We start from the raw sequence: 20,531 nt of genomic DNA on the forward strand, positions 1-20,531 counted from the left end.
GGTACTGTTAATTTGATCTACCCATTATAAATGTTACTAGTAGTGAATGATCATCACACTTTGTTTATTAAACAATGGTGAGTCAAAGGTTTCTGAGGACATTAAAATATAGAAATATAATAAGAAACATAAAACTAAATAAAATTGAACATTTAAGATAAGGTGACCCAATTATATGTACATATATTTATCGATTATATGCAAAATAGCATTATATAGTGTGCCTTTGTATAGATTTCATGATGGAGTCTCCATTATATGCTCCTCAGTAATGTTCTATTCACCATTTTTCATTCTCCAAGTGACAAGCAATTAATAATTTGACAGAATTTTCTTTCCATTCTCTTATCACTTCACAAAGTACTTTTAAAAAATTTACTTAAATTAGAAAAGCAGATTTACATATACCAAACTCCTATACTTTGATTAAGTCCATACTTTCCATACTTAGACTTAATAAAGACTACTTTTGTAGTTTAAGGCAACAACACAGAAATCTGATTGGCGTTTTCAGTCACTGGGCAGAGATCAACATTTGTGTCTTTCATACACAATATCAATGTCAGAATTGGCCTGAATAATTAGCTGGACATGAATACTTTCTTTCATTCTACGATTTTGCCTAGTCTTGTGACTAGAAAAAAACAAACATCATTACATAATTGATTCAATATTTTTAACCACTGAAAGTGCAGCCCATTGTTTGAAACTATACAAAAGAAAATATACATAATGCCATTAAAAATTTTCATGTAAACCACACAGATTCTACATAAAATGTCTACATAACATTTCTACATAATGTTCTGAAATACATTAAATCCACAACTATTCTGTTTATTAGGTTTAAGTACTACTAGAAAAACATGAGGAAGCAGAATTTTTATTTTCCACTTTGAATTTGTAGATCTATTCTACAACTTTACCACAAAATATCTTGTTTTAATCTCCTGAATCTATCTATACCTTTGAGTTTTTTCTTTCTAGCATCCTGAGAATTATCAAGCCACTCTCAAAATATCCTCCAAATTTTAGTAGTTCCTTTTCATCTTATAAATCTTATCTAAAACTCATAAATTTTACAAACATAGAATAAATAAAAAGCAGGACTGATAGTCTGCAAATACTTGAGCAGTAGTACTAATCTTTATCGGGGCTTCCTTTGTAGATCAGTTGGTAAAGAATCTGCCTGAATGCAGGAAACTCAGGTTTGATTCCTGGGTCAGCAAGATCCCCTGGAGAAGGAAATGGCTACCCCACTCCAGTATTCTTGCCTGGAGAATCCCATGGACAGAGAAGCCTAGCAGGCTACAGTCTATGGGGTCACAAGAGTCGGACATGACTTAGCAACTAAACTACTACTACTACTACTCTTTACAGAGTTCATATGTTTACTAGTTCACAAACTTTTAAGCATTAATAATTTAATTCTGAGGTTCAATGGTGGTTTAACACAGCATCACTATATTAGCCATATTTAATTAAATAAGACTGCTGATACTGATCAATACTTAAAAGGGCATTTATATATAGAGGAATTAGGGAGAAATCTCAAATCAGAAAGCTGAATTCATTTCAGTTAGTATGGATTTAAGTTGCTCAAAAATAAAAACAAAATACTTAGGTGTAAATCTAACAAAAAATATACAGGACTGATATTCTGAAAACTACATAATAATGATGAAGGAAGTCAAAGAAGATCTAAATAAAGGGCAGAATATATGTGTTCATGGACTGGAACAGTGTAAAGCTATCAGTTCTCCCCAAATTGATGTACAAGTTTAATGCATTTCCTACCAAAATTCCAGCAAGACTTTTTTGTAGATAAACATAGATTATTCTAAAATGTATCTAAAAAAGCAAAAGAACTAAAATAGCTAAAATAATTTTGAAAAAAGAATAAAGCGGGAGGAATCAAGCTACCCGATTTTAAGACTTACAATCTAATTACAGTACTCAAGAAAGAATGGCATTGTTGGGAGGATAGACACAAAGATCAATGGGACACAACAGAGAAGCCAGAAATGGGCCCAGCACATATGACTATGTGTGAGATGCTTTCTTACTTTCTCAAACAGTATACTATATACAATTACTATTTATTATACCTTATTATAGAAGTGTTACCCTCTGGGGCCCTTTTGCCCCTGAACAGGCTCAGGTTTCATTCTTTTATATTTTTCTGTTTGCCCAATTATTTACATGGGGCTTCCCAGATGGCACAGTAGTAAAGAATCCACCTATCAATGCAGCAGACAGTGGTTCAATCCCTGGGTGGGGAAGGCGTCCTGGAGGAGGAAATGGCAACCCACTCAAGTATTTCTTGCCTGGAAAATGCCATGGACAGGCGAGTGTGGCGGGCTGAAATCCCTGGGGTTGTGTAGAGTTGGACATGCCTGAGCGACTGAGCGTGCACTACGAGCTGCATGCCATCTTCACTGAGTATAGAGCAATAGCAAAAACTTTCTGCTATACTCTGAATGGTAGAATTGACAGCAGTTTGACCTCTAGAAGAACACAGAACGCTTGTATAATACAAATTTGATGCTCACCTGGAAGTTGTTCATTAGGCCATAGGAACAAGGATTGGTTCCACAAGATGAAAAATCAAAGTTTAATTTGCAGGCTGCAGAAGTGCAGTTTGTCAGCTCTGTAACAATGGTGTCATTAACGTTCCCAGTAGCGTCCCGAACAACACACGAACCTGAAGCACGAGTGACAATGAGAACAAATCATCAAGCTAACATTTACCTTCATTTCAAAATTATATACACCTATAAAGAAATTTATGGTACTGACGGTATGTTTGCTTATAATAGTAATCGAATACAGTATATTACAGTTAAGGAAGCTTTACCTGGAACAGAATCTGGAAAGCATCATGGTCCCCAGTATTGAGTCAGGGAAATGAAACCTTATAAAGTATGTATATGTATATACTTAAAATCTTGTAATCATCACTGTGAAAATGATATATTAGCAAAATCATTTCCTGTACTACTTGATTAAAATGTCCTAAAGCAAATACAGAAACACTATGTTGAAAGAGTTCCAAATGGCAGAAACAGTTTCACATACTCTAAATACTTTATATTTAAAATGTGCCAAAGATCAGACTTGAGGTAACATCAATCTTCTGTGAGGAAAAGTAATTTAAACATGAATGAATTATATAATTCTATTTAAACCTTTGTATCAAGTAAGTCCACCCTGATAATATGAAAATATAAGGTGGGAGGAGTCGGGGAGGGATAGTCTGGGACTCTGGGGTAAGCAGATGTAAGCTATTACACATAGAATGAATAAAAAACAAAGCTCTACTAGATAGCACAGGGAACTATATTCAATATCCTAGTAGAACTATAATGGAAAAGACTATGTATATGTATATGTATATCCACATATAACTGAGTCACTTTGCTATAAAGTAGGAATTAACACGACATTGTAAATCAACTCTACTGTGATAAAAAATAAATGAAAAAATTAAAAAAAGAAAACATATAGTATCTGAGATTTGCAGCAGACTGAATAATCAAATACTATGAAAAATACATATTCTATAGTTAATTAATTTGGAGTTTGTGATTCTTTTGATTAGTACTAGACTATGATTTATTCTTCTAGTATGCTTAAAATTTTTAACTGTAAAACCTGAATTTTAGAATTTAGACATTAAACACAGTGCTTATACTTTAGGAATATGATTTCTGGATAAAGTATTTAATTTGATGAATGTACAATAAATTCAAGACAAGACAGCAACTATAGTCAGTGTTTGCAAATTATATGTGCAATCAGTAGTTATTAAATTTTTTTCTAGACTAGAATGTTTCAGTTAAAGAACCTATCTTAAATTAGTCTTTCAAAATTATTTACTTACTTACTTATAAATAAAAACACCAAAACCCTCTTTGTCATGAAAATAATTTTTAAAGGCAGTGCCATTATCTTATTTTTGCCAGCAAAACTGGCTTCCTCACACATAAAAGATTTAGAGACTGACTGACCTCTTAAGTCCTTTCTTCAAGTACTATAATATGATTCCATCAATGTATTAAAATAGCTTAAAGTCATTTTCATTAATTTAGTAATACTTTTCATTCAATGTAGTATCTCCTATTAATTGAAATCAATTTTTATGGTAAAAAATGTCAGGTTCTGCATAATGGCCTTGAAACAATCTTAATAGAGTAAGATTATATAAAAATATAAAAAATAATCATCATAAACAAAAATATGCTAAAATTTGTGAAGATCAGAAAGTAAAATTCATTTACTTCTACACATGAATTATATTTTCTGTAAATATGTCTCAGTGAAATTTAAGAATCTGCAGATGAGACTTTACATAACTTTCTAACTTACTATATAATTAAATAAAAATCCCAGACAAGAAACAATAGAGTATTTGGTGGCTTAGACAACATGTATTAAGTCACCACTAGCTTACTTAAGTACTTTTGAAGTAAAATACAAAACTCCATGTCTTTTTATTGAAATAGTTCTTAATTTAAAAGTTAGAAATATAATATCATGAAAATGAATACTTATAGTATATACATCATTAAATGACTGAGACACATAGAGAAATGTAAGGTTACTTACCTACAGATACTGCAATTCCTATGTAAACCAGCGTAGTGATTAAAATGGCTAAGAGTGTTCCTTTGGGTATGGCTGACTGAGGATCCTAGAAGACAAAAATAGTTTTTAAAGTCTACCTTTAAAAATAAATATATGTGTATCATTTTTATATGAAATCAGTAAAGTACTTTATAATACTTACTGCAAGATCACCTGAGATATTTGCTCCAGCCAGAATGCCAGTTGCAGCAGGAAAAAAGATGGCAAATACAGAAAAAAAGGTCTCTTCTTCTCGAAAATCTGGCCCAAAGTTCTCACTAAATATTTCAGCTATAGAGAATAAAATATTTTTGGCAATTAATGGATAGCAGATTAGGCCATAAAATTTTAAGTTAAGAGTAAGTGGTGATCTATGATCCCTGACTTTTCTTCAGTTCCAGGAACTGGTAAATTCTTGAATATTTTCAAATTCAAGTATTGGTGTTCCTCTGTTCTTGTATGAGGAAAACAGTTACAGCCAAAATGGTGGTTTGATCTGGTTCATGCACTATTATTTTGTATACCTTACTAATTATGTTTGAAATACCTCTAACTTGATTCTTAAGACAGGCCAAGAGATCAAAGAAACAAGAAAGCAGGTAGAAGAACAAAAAGGACATCACACTAACCTGGAACCGTTTTTTTCCCTTACATACAACTTATCTGTACTGTCTTCTCTATTTCCTGGGGGTGAACTGTTTGAATTTTGAGGCTATCCACCAGGCATCTAGATAATTTTTAGCTAAGACAAACTAGGTGAAGGTCCTTTCCATTTCAATAATAATGAAAGCGTAAATTAGTTTCTACTATTTCCATCTATTCTAATAGGTCCTCAAATTGAAACAAACAATAAACTCATTCATCCATCCATTCATCCATCCATCCCGTATCTGAGTATACACCACGTGCCAATACTGGAGCCATGTGGTATCTCAAGGTACTGAGGGAGTCCAATAGCAACAAGCTACCTTCATGGAACTTAAAAGTATCAATAGTAGTAGTAGTTGTAGTTTAGTCACTAAGTTGTGTCCAACTCTTGTGACCCCATAGCCTGCCGTGAATCTGTCCATGGGATTCTCCAAGCAAGAATACTGGAGTGGGTTGCCATTTCCTTCTCCAGGGGATCTTCCTCACCCAGGAATCGAACCCAAGTCTCCTGCATCACAGGTAGATTCTTTACCAACTGAGCTACAAGGGAAGCCCTCATAGTATCAATAGGGAGCTACCAAATAAGTAAAAAAAAAAAAACAAAAGGCCACTGCAAACAGCAGTAAAAGTACTCAATGGAAACAGGGTGTTGGGACAAATAATCAGAGAGAGAGAATCTAATTCAATGTGTTTACTACACAAAGCTAAAGTGATGCAACTAAGGAGTTAACACAAGTTGAGACTTTACGGAGCAGGAATCAGCCATGTGATATTCCAGGGAAAGAGTACACCAGGAATAACCAGCAACATATAGAAAGGCCCTGAAGCAGGAAGAAGGTTTAGCTCTTTTGAAGAACTGAAAGAAGGCAAAGCTCTCACAGTACGGGGGAGATGAAATGAAATGGAAGATTATCAGCAGGGGTGAGATCATGCAAAATTTTATTTTATAAGAGTTTAGATTTTGTCCTCAATATAGTGAAAAGCCAAGGTGGGCAGAGAGTCATGGAAATGACATGCTATGATCAATGCTTATGTGGATGCTGCAGAGACAATGGACTGAAGGATCAGCATCTGATGCAGGGAACCAATTAGAAGGTTACTGTAGTGGTTCAATCTAGTGATAGGAGAATAATGGACTGACGAGAGAAGGATTAGAAAGACAGCAAGTAGAGAACGCTGAGATCCTGATTTCTTTCATGTTATCAGGATGGAGAAGTCCAAGAAGGGTTAGTTAGGAGGGACATCAAATAAGCAGTTGAATATACACTTATATCTGGAGTTTAAAGGAGAGACCCAGGAATAGAAACATGTCAGTCTCTTGACAGCATTTTGAGCCATGAGAATAGATATTGCCAAAGGAAAGAATACAGTTAGAAGGCCCAGGACAACACTGTACGACTCGACATTTAGAGGAAGAAAGAAGAGAAGGGGTAACAGGAGTAAAAGACATAGCGACCAGAGAATTAGGTAGGAAAGAACTCACTAGAAAATAGTGTCTGACATCAAAGGAGAATGGGACAGCTAAACAGAATGTTGCTGAGAGTCAGGAGACTAAAAAAACAAGGAGTTTTTGTCAATTTAACACAAGCGGACCCTTTACCCTAAGGGAAAAGCAACTCTGATGCTATTGCAACTCTTCTTTCTGGCTTTCATTCTGCCTTGAAGAGACAGGTTCAGAACGGCAGCTCAGTGGAGGGAGTGGGGCGGAGATACAGAAAGACACTTTATAAAATAATAAATGACACGTAAATTACACCTGTAGTGAAAGTTAAGAGGCAGAATGAAAAGGGTTATGGAAGATGAAAACTGGAAAATTCTCACACAATTAATAATGTAAACTGTAGAATTACATCAAGAAACTATTTCTAGTTGCTTTCACAGTCTCAGGTACTTTTAGACTATTGTGTTTAAATACAACTGAAAGAATGGAAAAGCAACATTAGAACAGAAGCTACAATTTCAGTAACAAATTCTCCAAATGAGAACAAAAGCACTTTTCCTCAGTAGCACTGATTTCTCTATGTTTTATCACCTTTCATTTTGCTAATGATGAAAAATGAAAGATACAAATAAAAGTGATTTTTTTTTACTCCAATTATACAATAAACATAAAGAAACCAAACTAAACTGGACTGTCAATTAGTGTTAGTCACTACACCAAACTCAATTACATTACACAATATGAAAAATGTACTAAATTTATTTAACACTAGAATGCTATAATGTGCACCTTAAAAAAACAACAACAACAAAAAAACATTCTTTCTTACTTACACTTATAACCAAAGAAACCTTTGGGCTTCTTGCTCTCCAATGGGATAAATGTTCCTATGACGAAATCAGCTATAGCAAGTAGTAGAATCACCAAAAGAACAATCTGAGCCTGAAATTTTAAATGTTAAAAATCAAAATCAAACATACTGTGTCGATACACCAATTCAGTGCCACTGGAATATAACTCCCGTTAAGGGAAAAGATTTCTGTCTTGTTTTCCCAGAGCCTCACACAGTGCTAAGCACAAAGCAGGCGCTTAATAAATTTTTGTTAAAGGAACAATCTCAGAATACTCAATACACTGGGGGAAAATGGAGAGCAAAAGTAGGGTCATGCCAACTATTTCCAAAGTGAGTTAAAGATGTGCGTGTTAGATGCACTAACACCACAAATGTTAAAATACAGAAAAAAATTATAGTACTGATATTACTTTTAGTAACGCCCTCTGACATACCCCATAATTCATTTTTTCTTACATACTCTTTGACTACCTCTTTAAATGACTATTATTTCCAAGTACTCCCCACCTTGCCAAATAGAAATGACCTTATTTGTCTTTGAAAATGGCCACTTAGGAACCTTCAAAATCTAAAGGTATTACCATACCTTAGAACATACCTAAAACATAAGCTCTAAAAGTTTGTACATTCAACATTTACAGAGGTCCCAATGATACCATTACTTACTTTTGCCTCCCACTCCATTCCAGCTACTGAGATACCCAAAAGGATCACCACTGTAATGGCTCCAATAATTCGGATATCATTGATTTCATCTATCATAAGTATGGAATGTTCCTACAAAAAGAAAATAATAGAATGAAAAGTATTATTTACTTCAGCTAAATTCTTCCATTCTTTTTGAAACATTTTAGAGATACCACAGTTCTTCACAGATAGAAGTTGAATAAATTCCTATTTAAGGAATGAATAGGGAGATCTAGCAAAAAAGAATGAATTACTGTTTACTATTAAGATGTCACGCAAACATCTGAAGACATCAAAAATATGATCCAATATTAATACTGCTATATTTATAAAGACTCAAATTTTAAAAATGGATTGCTAACAAGCAAAAAAAATTATAACATGACTATGTGTATGTATGTTAGTCGCTCAGTTATGTCCGACTCTTTGCGACCCCACGGACTGTAGTCCACCAGGCTTCTTTGTCCATGGAATTCTCCAGGCAAGAATACTGGAGTGGATTGCCATTCCCTTCTCCAGAGGAACTTCCCAACCCAGGAATCGAACCCTGGTTTCCTGCATGGCAGGCAGATTCTTTACCGTTTGAGCTACAGGGAAGTCCTATAATAATAATATGACTAAGTAGTATTAATAGGATTTTTTTTTAAGTTACAAAGCAGAAATATATTTTGTATTCATTGTGGTTAGTGAATTCAGCTTTCAACAGTCTATTCCATTGCATAAGGAAAAGAGATGAACACACTTTCATGCAGCTGTCCAAAGTCACACTGTTCCATTCTAAGAACAAAATTATTTGTGGCTAAAATAATGACATTAAAAACATATACTAAATTAAACAATGAAAGACTATGAATTCTTAATGATTATACTGTTTGCTTACTTCCTTTTCTCTGTCCCTTTGGCCTAGGCAGCTAAGGTCCATGCCAATGCAAGTATCAGTCCTTTTCAGATGTTACACTTCCTAATATACCATACACTACAACCTAACATGAACAACTACAGGCGTCATTCAAGATTCTTCTCAGTTAATAAAACTGAATCCTATCTACTGCTTTAACTACACACATACTAATTACTCTTTTCAACTAAGTTCTCTTCTCAACTCCAGGGCAGTATCATCAACCACTTCCTGGCCAGCTGGACTTACATATACCAAATCAGACATCCCAAACTGAAATGTTCTGTGTTCTCTATCTCATGGTAAATGGCATTCAGATCAGATCAGATCAGATCAGTCCTCCTTTCTTGTTCTCTAATTTCCCACATCCCATCAATCAAGTCTACTTACTCAACTGATTAAAAACCACTCAAATACATCTCTCCAGCTCCACTCGTCACTGATTTAATATTCACCAACATCTCTTCTCCCAGGATAGCTACAAACTTTTAAATTGTCTCCATGTCCAATTGTGACCCCTCACAATTCTCTACACTGTAATCATGTATTGAGGCACCTAATCTGATCATCATGGATCTCAACTCCAGTTAAGATACAATCCAGGTTTAACAGCAAACAAGACCCTTCCTGACTTGATCCTTTCTTTCTTCCCTCTTATCTTAAACCTCGTGCCACTTTGTGCTTCAGCCATACTGAAATATTTCCGGTTTTGTGTTGTTGTTTTTTTAATAACACACCATACTCTACCCCTTCTAGGTCTTTCTTTTCTTTTCTTTCCTATTTCCCTCATACCATATCTCACCTCTCCTATCTGGGTGCTAATGTCTTGACTCCCTTCCTTTGAAAATGCTGTCTTGACACTTCTCTGCCACCCTACTCCTGGATGGTAAATTAAGTGATCCTCCTAGTTTGTCAAGACCTCCTGCAGTTACCCATTTCTGACATTTGTTGGTCTATCTCCCACATTAAACTTCCTGAAGGACGAGTTTTATGTTCCTTGCTGCTTTCCTGGCATCTTACATGGTGAATGGCACGTAAATCCTCAGTAAAGATCCAGGAAACGAATGACTGGAAAAAGGTGAATTACCTTAAGCAACTCCACCACAGTTTCTGCAAATCCAACCACGTACATAGCAACTGCGACGGCATTGGCAAAAGCGAAGATCAGGCCAATTGCACCACCAAATTCTGGCCCTAGACTTCTAGATATTAAATAATACGCTCCTCCTAAAGAAAAGAAACCAACACAAGTACTAATGTTAGAATTTTAAATGTCAAAGAATCCTTTCAATTACACAAGAGTTCACAAACACGTGCCACCAGTGAACATAGCAGTTAAAGTAACAGGCAAGTGGGTGAGCATATTTTTAGGAAGAAACACCCAGAAAGAATTCTTTACAACCCACTTCATTCATAACAGTTCCGAACATCCAGAAAATTTTCCTCACATTAAATATAAAAATCATCCTGCTATTTAAATCCCTACTTTCTTTTCTAAAGCTTAGATTAAAATGGCAACAGCCTCCTCCTCATATTCAGAGACATCATTTCCCAATGATTTTCTAAGTAATATTTTAATCTTAAATAACATTTAAAATGATAATTGACATGATTTCAGTTACTTAGTGTGGTAATTTGCTGAATGTGAATACTAAAGAAAAATGAAGGTATCACAAGAAATTTAATGAACAGCACATACTGACATCCTGAAGATGAAGTTTTATTACGTGAGTGAGTGAAAGTCACTCAGTTGTGTCCGACTCTTTACCCCATGTACTATACAGTCCATGGGATTCTCCAGGCCAGAATACTGGAGTGGGTAGCCTTTCCCTTCTTCAAGGGATCTTCCCAACCCAGGAATTGAACCCAGGTCTCCCACATTGCAAGTGGACTGTGTACCAGCTGAGCCTCAAGGGAGGCCCAGTTTTATTGTAATAAAACAATTTATATTAATTTATTAATAAATTCATATTACATTTAATATAATTCATATTATATATTTATATTAATTTATATTATAAATCCTGCCTAAATGGCAGAGTAGACAAAGCCATTAAACAAGCTATCATCATGAAGCAAGTATTTTTCTAACTTAAATCAGTATTTTGATTCTGAGTCAGTGTAATACTTATCTAAAGTCTCTAAAAGCTCCCCTAAATTTCTAATTTATTTTTGGTTTCTAGGTCATAATCAAAACTTAGTTTTGATAGTACTGAAGTTACATTAAGTTATGTACATTTTTCTAGACACTGATGAAACATTCTATTATTTTTATTGATCAGTCGCTCAGTTGTGTCTGACTCTTTGCGACCCCATGGACTGCAGCACATCAGGCTTCCCTGTCCTTTATCATCTCCCGGAGCTTGCTCAAACTCATGTCCACTGAGTCGGTGAGGCCATCCACCCATCTCATTCTCTGTTGTCCCCTTCTCCTCCTGCCTTCAACCTTTCCCAGCATCAGGGTCTTTTCTAATGAGTCAGTTCTTCACATCAGGTGGTCAAAGTACTGGAGCTTCAGCATAGTCCTTCCAATGAATGTTCAAGATCGACTTCCTTTAGGATTGACTGGTTTGATCTCCTTGCTCTCCAAGGGACTCTCAAGAGTCTTCTCCAATGCCACAGTTCAAAAGCATCAATTCTTTGGTGCTTAGCCTTCTTTATGGTCCAACTCTCACATCCATACATGACTACTGGAAAAACCACAGCTTTGACTAGATGGACCTTTGTTGGCAAAGTAAAGTCTCTGCTCTTTAATATGCTGTCTAGCTTTGTCATAGCTTTTCTTCCAAGGAGCAAGCGTCTTTTAATTTCATGGCTGCAGTCACCATCTGCAGTGATTTTGGAACCCAAGAAAATAAAGTCTGTCATTGTTTCCATTGTTTCCCCATCTATTTGCCATGAAGTGATGGGACCGGATGCCATGATCTTAGTTTTCTGAATGTTGAGTTTAAGTCAGCTTTTTCACTCTCTCACTTTCAATAAAGAGGCTCTTTAGTTTCTCTTCACTTTCTGCCTTAAGAAAGTCTTAAAACCATATAATGAAGACAAATGCAACAACAGATTCTACAATTTAATAAATTGCTAAATATGCAAACTTTATTTTGAAAATACCTGTAATAGGTTTTGGGGTTAATTTGATCAAGTTTCTCAAAATATTCTATACTTTAAACCTATCCACAAAAACTTCCTCATTACAGTACAGCAGGCACAGATACAACAACACTGTAAAATAACTATAGGCCAATTAAAAAAAACTTTCTTAGTAATTCACTTTACCAATTAATAATTTTTATCCTCTTTAAAATTCTGAAGATTCATTTAGTATTAGTCTCATTTTTTAAAATGAGATAAAATGAAAAAAAATTTCCCCAAATACTTTTGAACACTAAAAATTCTAATGGACTTACATATAATGACAATTTTTACGTCAAAGAGCTAAAGTTAAAGATATTAAATCACATAATTAATCACACAGAAAATCCCTAGAATATCATAATTATCACAGCCTATAGTTAATGAACATGTCATTTAATCTCAATATCAATAATGAATTAAGACAAGTATTATTTATCCTGACTTAATTGATAGGACAATTAAGTCACAATAAAAGGTTAACTGAAATCAGTCAGCCACTCATGTATTTCAATAGTTGATAATATTCTTTAGACGGAGAAATACACCAAGAGAACCTATAAAAGCACAGAATTCAGTTGTTTTGTGTTTAAAGTTTTGATTTTCTGAAATTTCAAGTCTATTACTAATAAGAAAAAATGTGTATCTTCAGATGTATTTAACATTGGTAAAGATAACTGGAAGGGAAATAATGAATATAAGTAACAAATTCTGACATTTCAGAACTATTTAAAAATCTTCTACTAATTGGGATACCTAAACTTAAAACCTAGGACCTAGTTTCATTACTTTTTAAAATATTTTTTTTTTAATGAAAATAAAAAGTTACACATGAAGAATACTTTAAAAGCATCTGCTCATCTTCCTATAAATTCCTGATGAAAAGCAACGGTTCTTGCCCTATCCTCATTTATCCCTGTGTCCTTGAGGCGACCCGTTTTAAGAACTTTCTCCCCCTCCCTTTTTTTCCTTAGCAACAAAATAGTGTAAAAGATCTACTGCTCTGAAAGGCTGGTCTCTTTACTAATCAACACAGGGTGATACACACCTTAAAATAAAATGTTTATTTTGTAATTAAGTAAAATTACACATTTTACCTAATTCTAGTGAGTATAATTGACTCTTGAACAACACAGGTGTGAAATGCGCAGGTCCACTTATATGTGGATTTTTTTCAATAAATACACTGAAAATTTTTTTGGAGATCTGTGACAATTTGAAAAAACTCACAGATGAATCACATGGCATAGAAATACAGAAAAAATTAAGAACAAGTTAGGTATGTCATTAATACATAAAATGTATGTGGACACTAGTCTATCTTCACATAGGTTTAAGGTAAATGATACCTAATATGAAATTAATATGTTAATTTTCTTTCTAATACATTCACTGCTCAGAGAATTGACATACAAAACAAGCTGTGCTCTGTCCCTCCCTCTCTGGTAATTAGAGAAACTGCGCATTATCGCAGTAAGTGGTTTTTTAAAAATGTAACAGTGTTTATAATACTATACTATGAATATGACTATAATACTGTATGCCATAAAAATTGTACAAGGATTCACTCTTTAGTGCAGAGGCTAGGCTACCATGATACAATCATTATACTAGACTACAATAAAGCAATCATATTGCTGCCTCTTTGTTTTCAATGTGTGAATTGGTATACCAGTAAATAAATATAAATTCCACTTTTCACATTATCTTTTCATTTGTTAAATGTTTAATTTCTCACATTTTAAAAAAACTTCTGTTGGAATATAGTTGATTTGCATGATGTCTTACTTTCAGGTGTACAGCAAAGTGAATCTTTTCATTTTATCTCTAGTGTTAGTAATACATGTAACATAAATAGTGTTTTGTATCATATAAGACAATATTAATGCACGTATTAACAAATGATTCATCTTGTAAAAAGATAATGTAAAACATATGGCATCAGTATAGTATAGTACTGTAAATGTACTTTTTCCTCACTAGAATTTTCTTAATAACATTTTATTCTCTCTGGCTTACTTTACTGTAAGAATACAGTATATAATACATATACACAAAATATCTGTTAATAAATGGTTTATGTTACCTACAAGGCTTCTGGTCAACAGTAATCTATAGTTAAGTTTTGGGGAACTCAAAAGTTATACAAGGATTTTCAACTGTGTAGGGGTCATCGGCATCTCTAACCTATGTGTTATTCAAGGGACAACTGTACGATTATCATTCCCATTTTACATATGTGAAAATTCAGGCTTACAGAGGTTAAGTAACTTGACCACAGTCACACATACAGTAAGGGAAGAAATGGGCTTAAACTCAAGTCTCTCTGAGTGCTTATTCAGTACAGTATGTAAAATTAAATAAGACATTTTATTATCATTGAATAAGCTGAAGAGTATAAAAAAATTATGATGAATTAAAAGGCAACAATAGAAAAAATAACTATTTTATTTACAAAAAAAATCTGTTGTTCAAGCAAACACAAAAAGTCGATATGGAAAAGATATCCTCATGAACTCTCAAAATTTGGCCGTAAAATGCCCTGTCTTCTGAGTGTAGAAGACACCAATGAAGCAGACACCAGAGATGCTAAGTAATACAATACTATACGCTGGGTTCCATTATTACTACATATTGATTTGGGGATACATGTTCCTGCAGCTCTCAGTAGATTTCAAATCAATAACCAAAACTCTGACTAGGTTAATCAACAGCTATATGATTACTGGCCATAACACAAGTCACTATATATTTCAAAGAACTGAAATGACATAGCATTACTGATAATAGTGCTGAATTAAATGTATGGACTTCCCCTGAATATGTTTTAAATTATGCAACATATTTTTAAGTAACCCACTAGTAAAAGAACAAATCACAAGGGAAATTAAAAAGTATTTTGAACTGAACAATAATGAAAAGAGAACCTATCAAAATTAGTGGGATAAACCTAAAGCAGGAATTACAGCTTTAAGTGCTAATATTAAAAAAAAAGACACTTCTATTAAAAGTAAATAAATAATATGAAATCAATTATTTAAGCTTCTACCTTAAGAAAATAGAAAAAAAGGAAAGCCCAATGTAGGAAAAAAAAAAGTTAAGACCACAGTTGCAGAAAACTATAAAGAAAAATCAATTAAGGTGAAAATGGACAAATTCTTTGAAAAAGTTGTCAGAACTATGACAAGAATAGTAAATTAAAATACTCCTAAGAAATTAAATTTGTAATACACACACACACACACACACACACACACACACACATATACACAGAACCACAGGCCCAGGTAGCTTCAGCAGTGAGCAAGAAATAAGATCAATTTTACAAAAACTCTTTCAGAAAATTGAGGAAGAACCAATACTAGCCAATACCCCTTATGAGTTGAACTTAATCCTAATACCAAAACCTGACACAGATTATTACAAAAAAAGAAAATTTTAGACAAATATTTCTCATGATCATAGATTCAAAAGTCGTTAACAAAATGTTAGCAAGTAAAAAGTAGTAGAAACCATAATATTCTTTTGACCAAATATATCTTTGATCTTTGTGGAGTTTATGCCACGAATGCTAGGTTACTGAGATTCAAAATACCATATAATTTTGATAATAACAGAATAAGAGAAAAAAACCACATAACCATTTCAACAGATGTAGAAAAATTGTAACAAAATCCAACATTCACTCATGATAAATACTACCAGCAATCTAGAAATAGAACTGTCTCAATCTGACAAATTACATCTTCTAGAACTCCACAGTTAACATCTTAATAGTGATATATTCAACTCAGTCCCCCTAAAACTGGCAACACCACAAGGATGTTTATCCTCACTGCTTCTTCACCATGGTACTGAAGGTCCTATCTATTTCAACAGACTGACAAAATAGAAGGAGAGGGAAAAAGAGAGGGAGAGAAGAAAACACTAAAGATTGAAAAGAAAGAGTATAAACCATGTCTGTTCACAGATGACGACTTTATGTTTAGCAAAGTCACAGAACCAAGACACATAAGTCTACTGCGTTTCTACATACAGTCATTAAAAAATTTGGAAAATGAAATTTACAATTACCATTTACCAGATGAAAAACATGACTGAGGGATAAACTGAACAAAACATGCAACATCTCTATACTGAAAAATATACAACACTGCTGACAGAAACAAAGATCTAAAAAAATAGAAAGATACACCATGTTTAGAGACTGGAAGATTCAATATTGTTAACATGATCATTCTTCCTCCGCAAAAATTTTAAGAGTGAAATCTCAAAGTCCCAGCAAGGTTTTCTGTCTTCAGAGAAATTGATACTGCCAATTCAAAAATTTTATATGGCAATACAAAGAACCTAGAAGAGTCAAAACAATTTTGAAAAAGAACAAAGTTTTAAGACTTAGAACTTATAAAGCTAAGCAATCAAAACAGGGTAGTCTTGGAATAACTGGTATAAGAATAAACGAATCAATGGAACAGGATACAATAAAGACAATACACAGAAAATTCGGTTTTCAACAACAGCACCAAAACTAATTCAGTATGGAGTAGATAGTTTGCTGACAAATGGTGCTAGACAAGTGGCTATCTAAGCGGGGGTGGAGGGGAGGGACAGCAGCGGGGAGAAACATCATCTCTGTCTCACATAATGTGAGCCTGTTCATAGTTAAAAATCTAAAACCCATACTCAACAATTATCTGTTGATGAACTGAAATACAAGGAATATAAAAATTTGATCTTAGTCACAAAGGTAGGTTTCTACTGATTTTAGATTCTCAGAACTACCTCCCAGATATTTGATGTAGTCTGGGCTTTTATTTGAAAGTGTACTGACCTCTGTTTTCAATGCTCCAAACCATACAGTGGTTGAAGAACTATTCCATTCTATTGCTCAGTTCATATAGTACACTATAAATCAAAATCCAGAATTCACATCTCCATATTATAAAAGGCTGCCTGTGGCTGTCCTCTATTTCATAATGAGTTGATATTCAGAGATTGATTGTCTGTGGACAGAAGAAACTCTGGCCTGTGAAATCTAGGAAACGCAGATATGAGTGACAGTAGAAGCTGGCCAGCACCATCTGAGTTGCAGAACCTGTAAATTCTGTAAAACAGGAGCTTTCAAGAACACTAGCAGGATTTGCAGGATGGGAAAGAGTTCTGGACTGCACGTGTATATGGCTAGGGCAGGGAGTATGCCAGAGGAGAAGGAAAGAGGGGACTCCATCAGCTAGCTGGCGGTACTAGTTCTACTCCGTGGAAATAGAGGACTGAGGAGATGGTTCTCTAACTTCCCACTAATAGCTTCAAATAGTACCCTCCTCCCATTATTACTATAATCCAATCAAGACTGAAACTAAAAACCTTGCATTTTCTAAGTTTTAACTCTTTTTCTTCCCCTGAATGTTTCCGTATTATTTTTATCCTAGACTTCATAATCGGACACCATTATACTTCTTTACAGGGCTTCCCCGGTAGCTCAGCTGGTAAAGAATCCACCTGCAATGCAGGAGACCCCAGTTCAATTCCTGGATCGAGACGATCCCCTAGAGAAGGGATAGGCTACCCACTCCAGTATCCTTGGGCTTCCCTGGTGGCTCACTCGGTAAAGAATCTGCCTGCAATGCAGGAGACCTGGGTTCGATCCCTGGGTTGAGAAGATCCCCTGGTGGAGGGCATGGCAACTCACTCCAGTATTCTTGCCTGGAGAATTCCCATGGACAAGAGGAGGCTGGCTATCTGCAGTCCATGGGGTCACAAAGAGTTGAACACGACTGAGCGACTAAGTACAGAACAGCACATTTCTTTACAAGTTGACAGTTAATTTCTATTTTTTTAAAAACTACACTTCTCTAGATTCTACCTGTTTAAATCTCTAAAAGGTACTGTTAAAGTCAATGTAAAGGCTACTTCAGTTCAGTTCAGTCACTCAGTTGTGTCCGACTCTTTGCGACCCTGTGAACTGCAGAGCGCCAGGCCTCCCTGTCCATCACCAACTCCCGGAGTTCACTCAGTCTCCCATCCATCGAGTCAGTGATGCCATCCAGCCATCTCAACCTCTGCCGTCCCCTTCTCCTCCTGCCCCCAATCCCTCCCAGCATCAGAGTCTTTTCCAATGAGTCAACTCTTTGCATGAGGTGGCCAAAGTACTGGAGTTTCAGCTTCAGCATCATTCCTTCCAAAGAAATCCCAGGGCTGATCTCCTTCAGAATGGACTGGTTGGATCTCCTTGCAGTCCAAGGGACTCTCAAGAGTCTTCTCCAACACCACAGTTCAAAAGCATCAATTCTTCGGCACTCTCAGCTTTCTTCACGTCCAACTCTCACATCCACACATGACCACTGGAAAAACCATAGCCTTGACTAGACGGACCTTTGCTAACAAAGTAATGTCTCTGCTTTTCAATATGCTGTCTAGGTTGGTCATAACTTTCCTTCCAAGGAGTAAGCATCTTTTAATTTCATGGCTGCAGTCACCATCTGCAGTGATTTTGGAGCCCCCAAAAAATCAAGTCTGACACTGTTTCCACTGTTGCCCTGTCTATTTGCCATAAAGTGATGGGACTAGATGCCATGATCTTACTTAGTAACATTAAATCTCTCCTATGGCATAAAGAACAAAACACATTTCACACACTTCCATGGAGTTGGAAGCACACACCTTATAAAATGAGAATAAAATATTATTCAGTATTAATATAGAAAAATACATATTATAATTCAGTTAAGAACCAAGATAAAACAAATTAAACTGTCAAACACTACCTCAAAGTAGTTTATATTAATTACTACATGCTCAAGTTTAAAAGAGGGCTCTTGAAAATGAAATTATTAAACAGAGCAACCTCAATCAGCAATATTTTGAGTAAAATATTTTCTTGTTAATTCCCTTAATAGTCAACTTTCAATCCTCAGTGATTGGGCTAGAGGGCATCCAATGCAGATATTGCTATTCCCATTGCATCTCTACCTAACTCTTTGCACCCTGACCTTCTAGATAGTTCCAGCTCCCCTGATCTCCCATTATGCAGCCCTTTCAAGGAAGAAGTCAAAATTAAGTCCTCAGTGACTGGGATAGAGGGCATTCAGTGTAGGCACCAATGGTCCCACAATACTGAAAGATAACTCCATCTATACATGAACCAAGTCTGAAAGTTTGTTTTAAACCATAACCCCCTCTCTATCTTTTTGCTCCCTGCAAAATTTTATTGAACAAGGATTCCTTGTTCCAGAGAGATTCCCAGTCTGGCATTTGCTGCTGTCATCCTATAGTCTCATTTGTAAGTCCTCTTTTCCCTGCCTATTCTATGCTTCCTGGAGCTATAGGCACATCACATTCAGTACTCCACAGGTGCTCTTATTAAGTAAAGCGTTTACAGAATTGGGATACTCCAATTTCTTTTTCTTCTTCACTTATTTTGTAGAGTAATTACCTAAAGGATAAATCTCTTATTCATTTCTTTCTTATACTGAGTTGAGGTAAGGAAATTTTCATTCAGAAAACCTGATTCACACTAGATTCTTTATCAATTTTCAAAATAAATTAGTTCTCTAGAATTCTACAAAGGTAAAAATGAGATTTTGTATGTTTGTGTGATGTCTGTGAAGCTAGGGATTTTATCTTATATTATGCTTTCATTTAAATCTGTTATAATTAGTAGTACTCCTGTTCAAACTATCCAAAGTATTAGCTTTTTCAAGTTGACTCCTCAGTCCTTTTAACATGAAACAATAGCCTTTGTTATCTTCTTTACTTACTGATGAGATAAGATTTTGATATTTGGCAAAACTAATACAATTATGTAAAGTTTAAAAATAAAATAAAATTAAAAAAAAAAAAAAAGAATGAGAAAAGATGTCTAGACTTGTCTAGTACATTTCCTACCCGGATATGGAATAAGTAATTTTTCCAAGGTCCCCTGGTTCCTTGGAATGAAAATACACAATGTGGGCACTAGGGGTGCTCACTGGTACTGGGCTGACTATCTGTGACAGGTGATTTTTGTGGTGAGAGCTAAGAAATACCTTCTTTTGGGATAAACTGTATGACTTATACTGGTATTTTTAATTTACAATCATGAATACAGAATAAAATGTAATCTCACCAGTTTTATACCTATATCTACTTTTTCCCATGTGGTAATACTGTTTTACCAAGAAACCAAAATAAATTATGTTAGGGATCTCAAAGTCTATGAAGCATATATAGAGACAGGAGTTTACACTCATTGCAAGAATCTACAGGAA

General features: G+C 34.8%; 1 protein-coding gene across 3 annotated transcripts in view; it reads right to left on the bottom strand.

The window, feature by feature from the left end:
* The window catches only part of SLC12A2 (solute carrier family 12 member 2), an 88,716-nt gene that overhangs the window by 38,382 nt on the left and 29,803 nt on the right, over positions 1 to 20,531 (bottom strand). For all 3 annotated transcript variants that reach the window (XM_055548471.1, XM_055548462.1, XM_055548455.1), the window contains exons 5-10: positions 10,241 to 10,380; positions 8,235 to 8,345; positions 7,549 to 7,657; positions 4,790 to 4,917; positions 4,609 to 4,693; positions 2,553 to 2,704 (exon numbers count right to left, since the gene is read on the bottom strand). In XM_055548471.1, the coding sequence (XP_055404446.1) occupies positions 2,553 to 2,704; positions 4,609 to 4,693; positions 4,790 to 4,917; positions 7,549 to 7,657; positions 8,235 to 8,345; positions 10,241 to 10,380 (725 nt within the window). The remainder of the gene's footprint in view (positions 1 to 2,552; positions 2,705 to 4,608; positions 4,694 to 4,789; positions 4,918 to 7,548; positions 7,658 to 8,234; positions 8,346 to 10,240; positions 10,381 to 20,531) is intronic.

The sequence above is a fragment of the Bubalus kerabau genome, chromosome 1 (assembly GCF_029407905.1).
Source record: "Bubalus kerabau isolate K-KA32 ecotype Philippines breed swamp buffalo chromosome 1, PCC_UOA_SB_1v2, whole genome shotgun sequence".
NCBI classification, from domain to species: domain Eukaryota; kingdom Metazoa; phylum Chordata; class Mammalia; order Artiodactyla; family Bovidae; genus Bubalus; species Bubalus kerabau.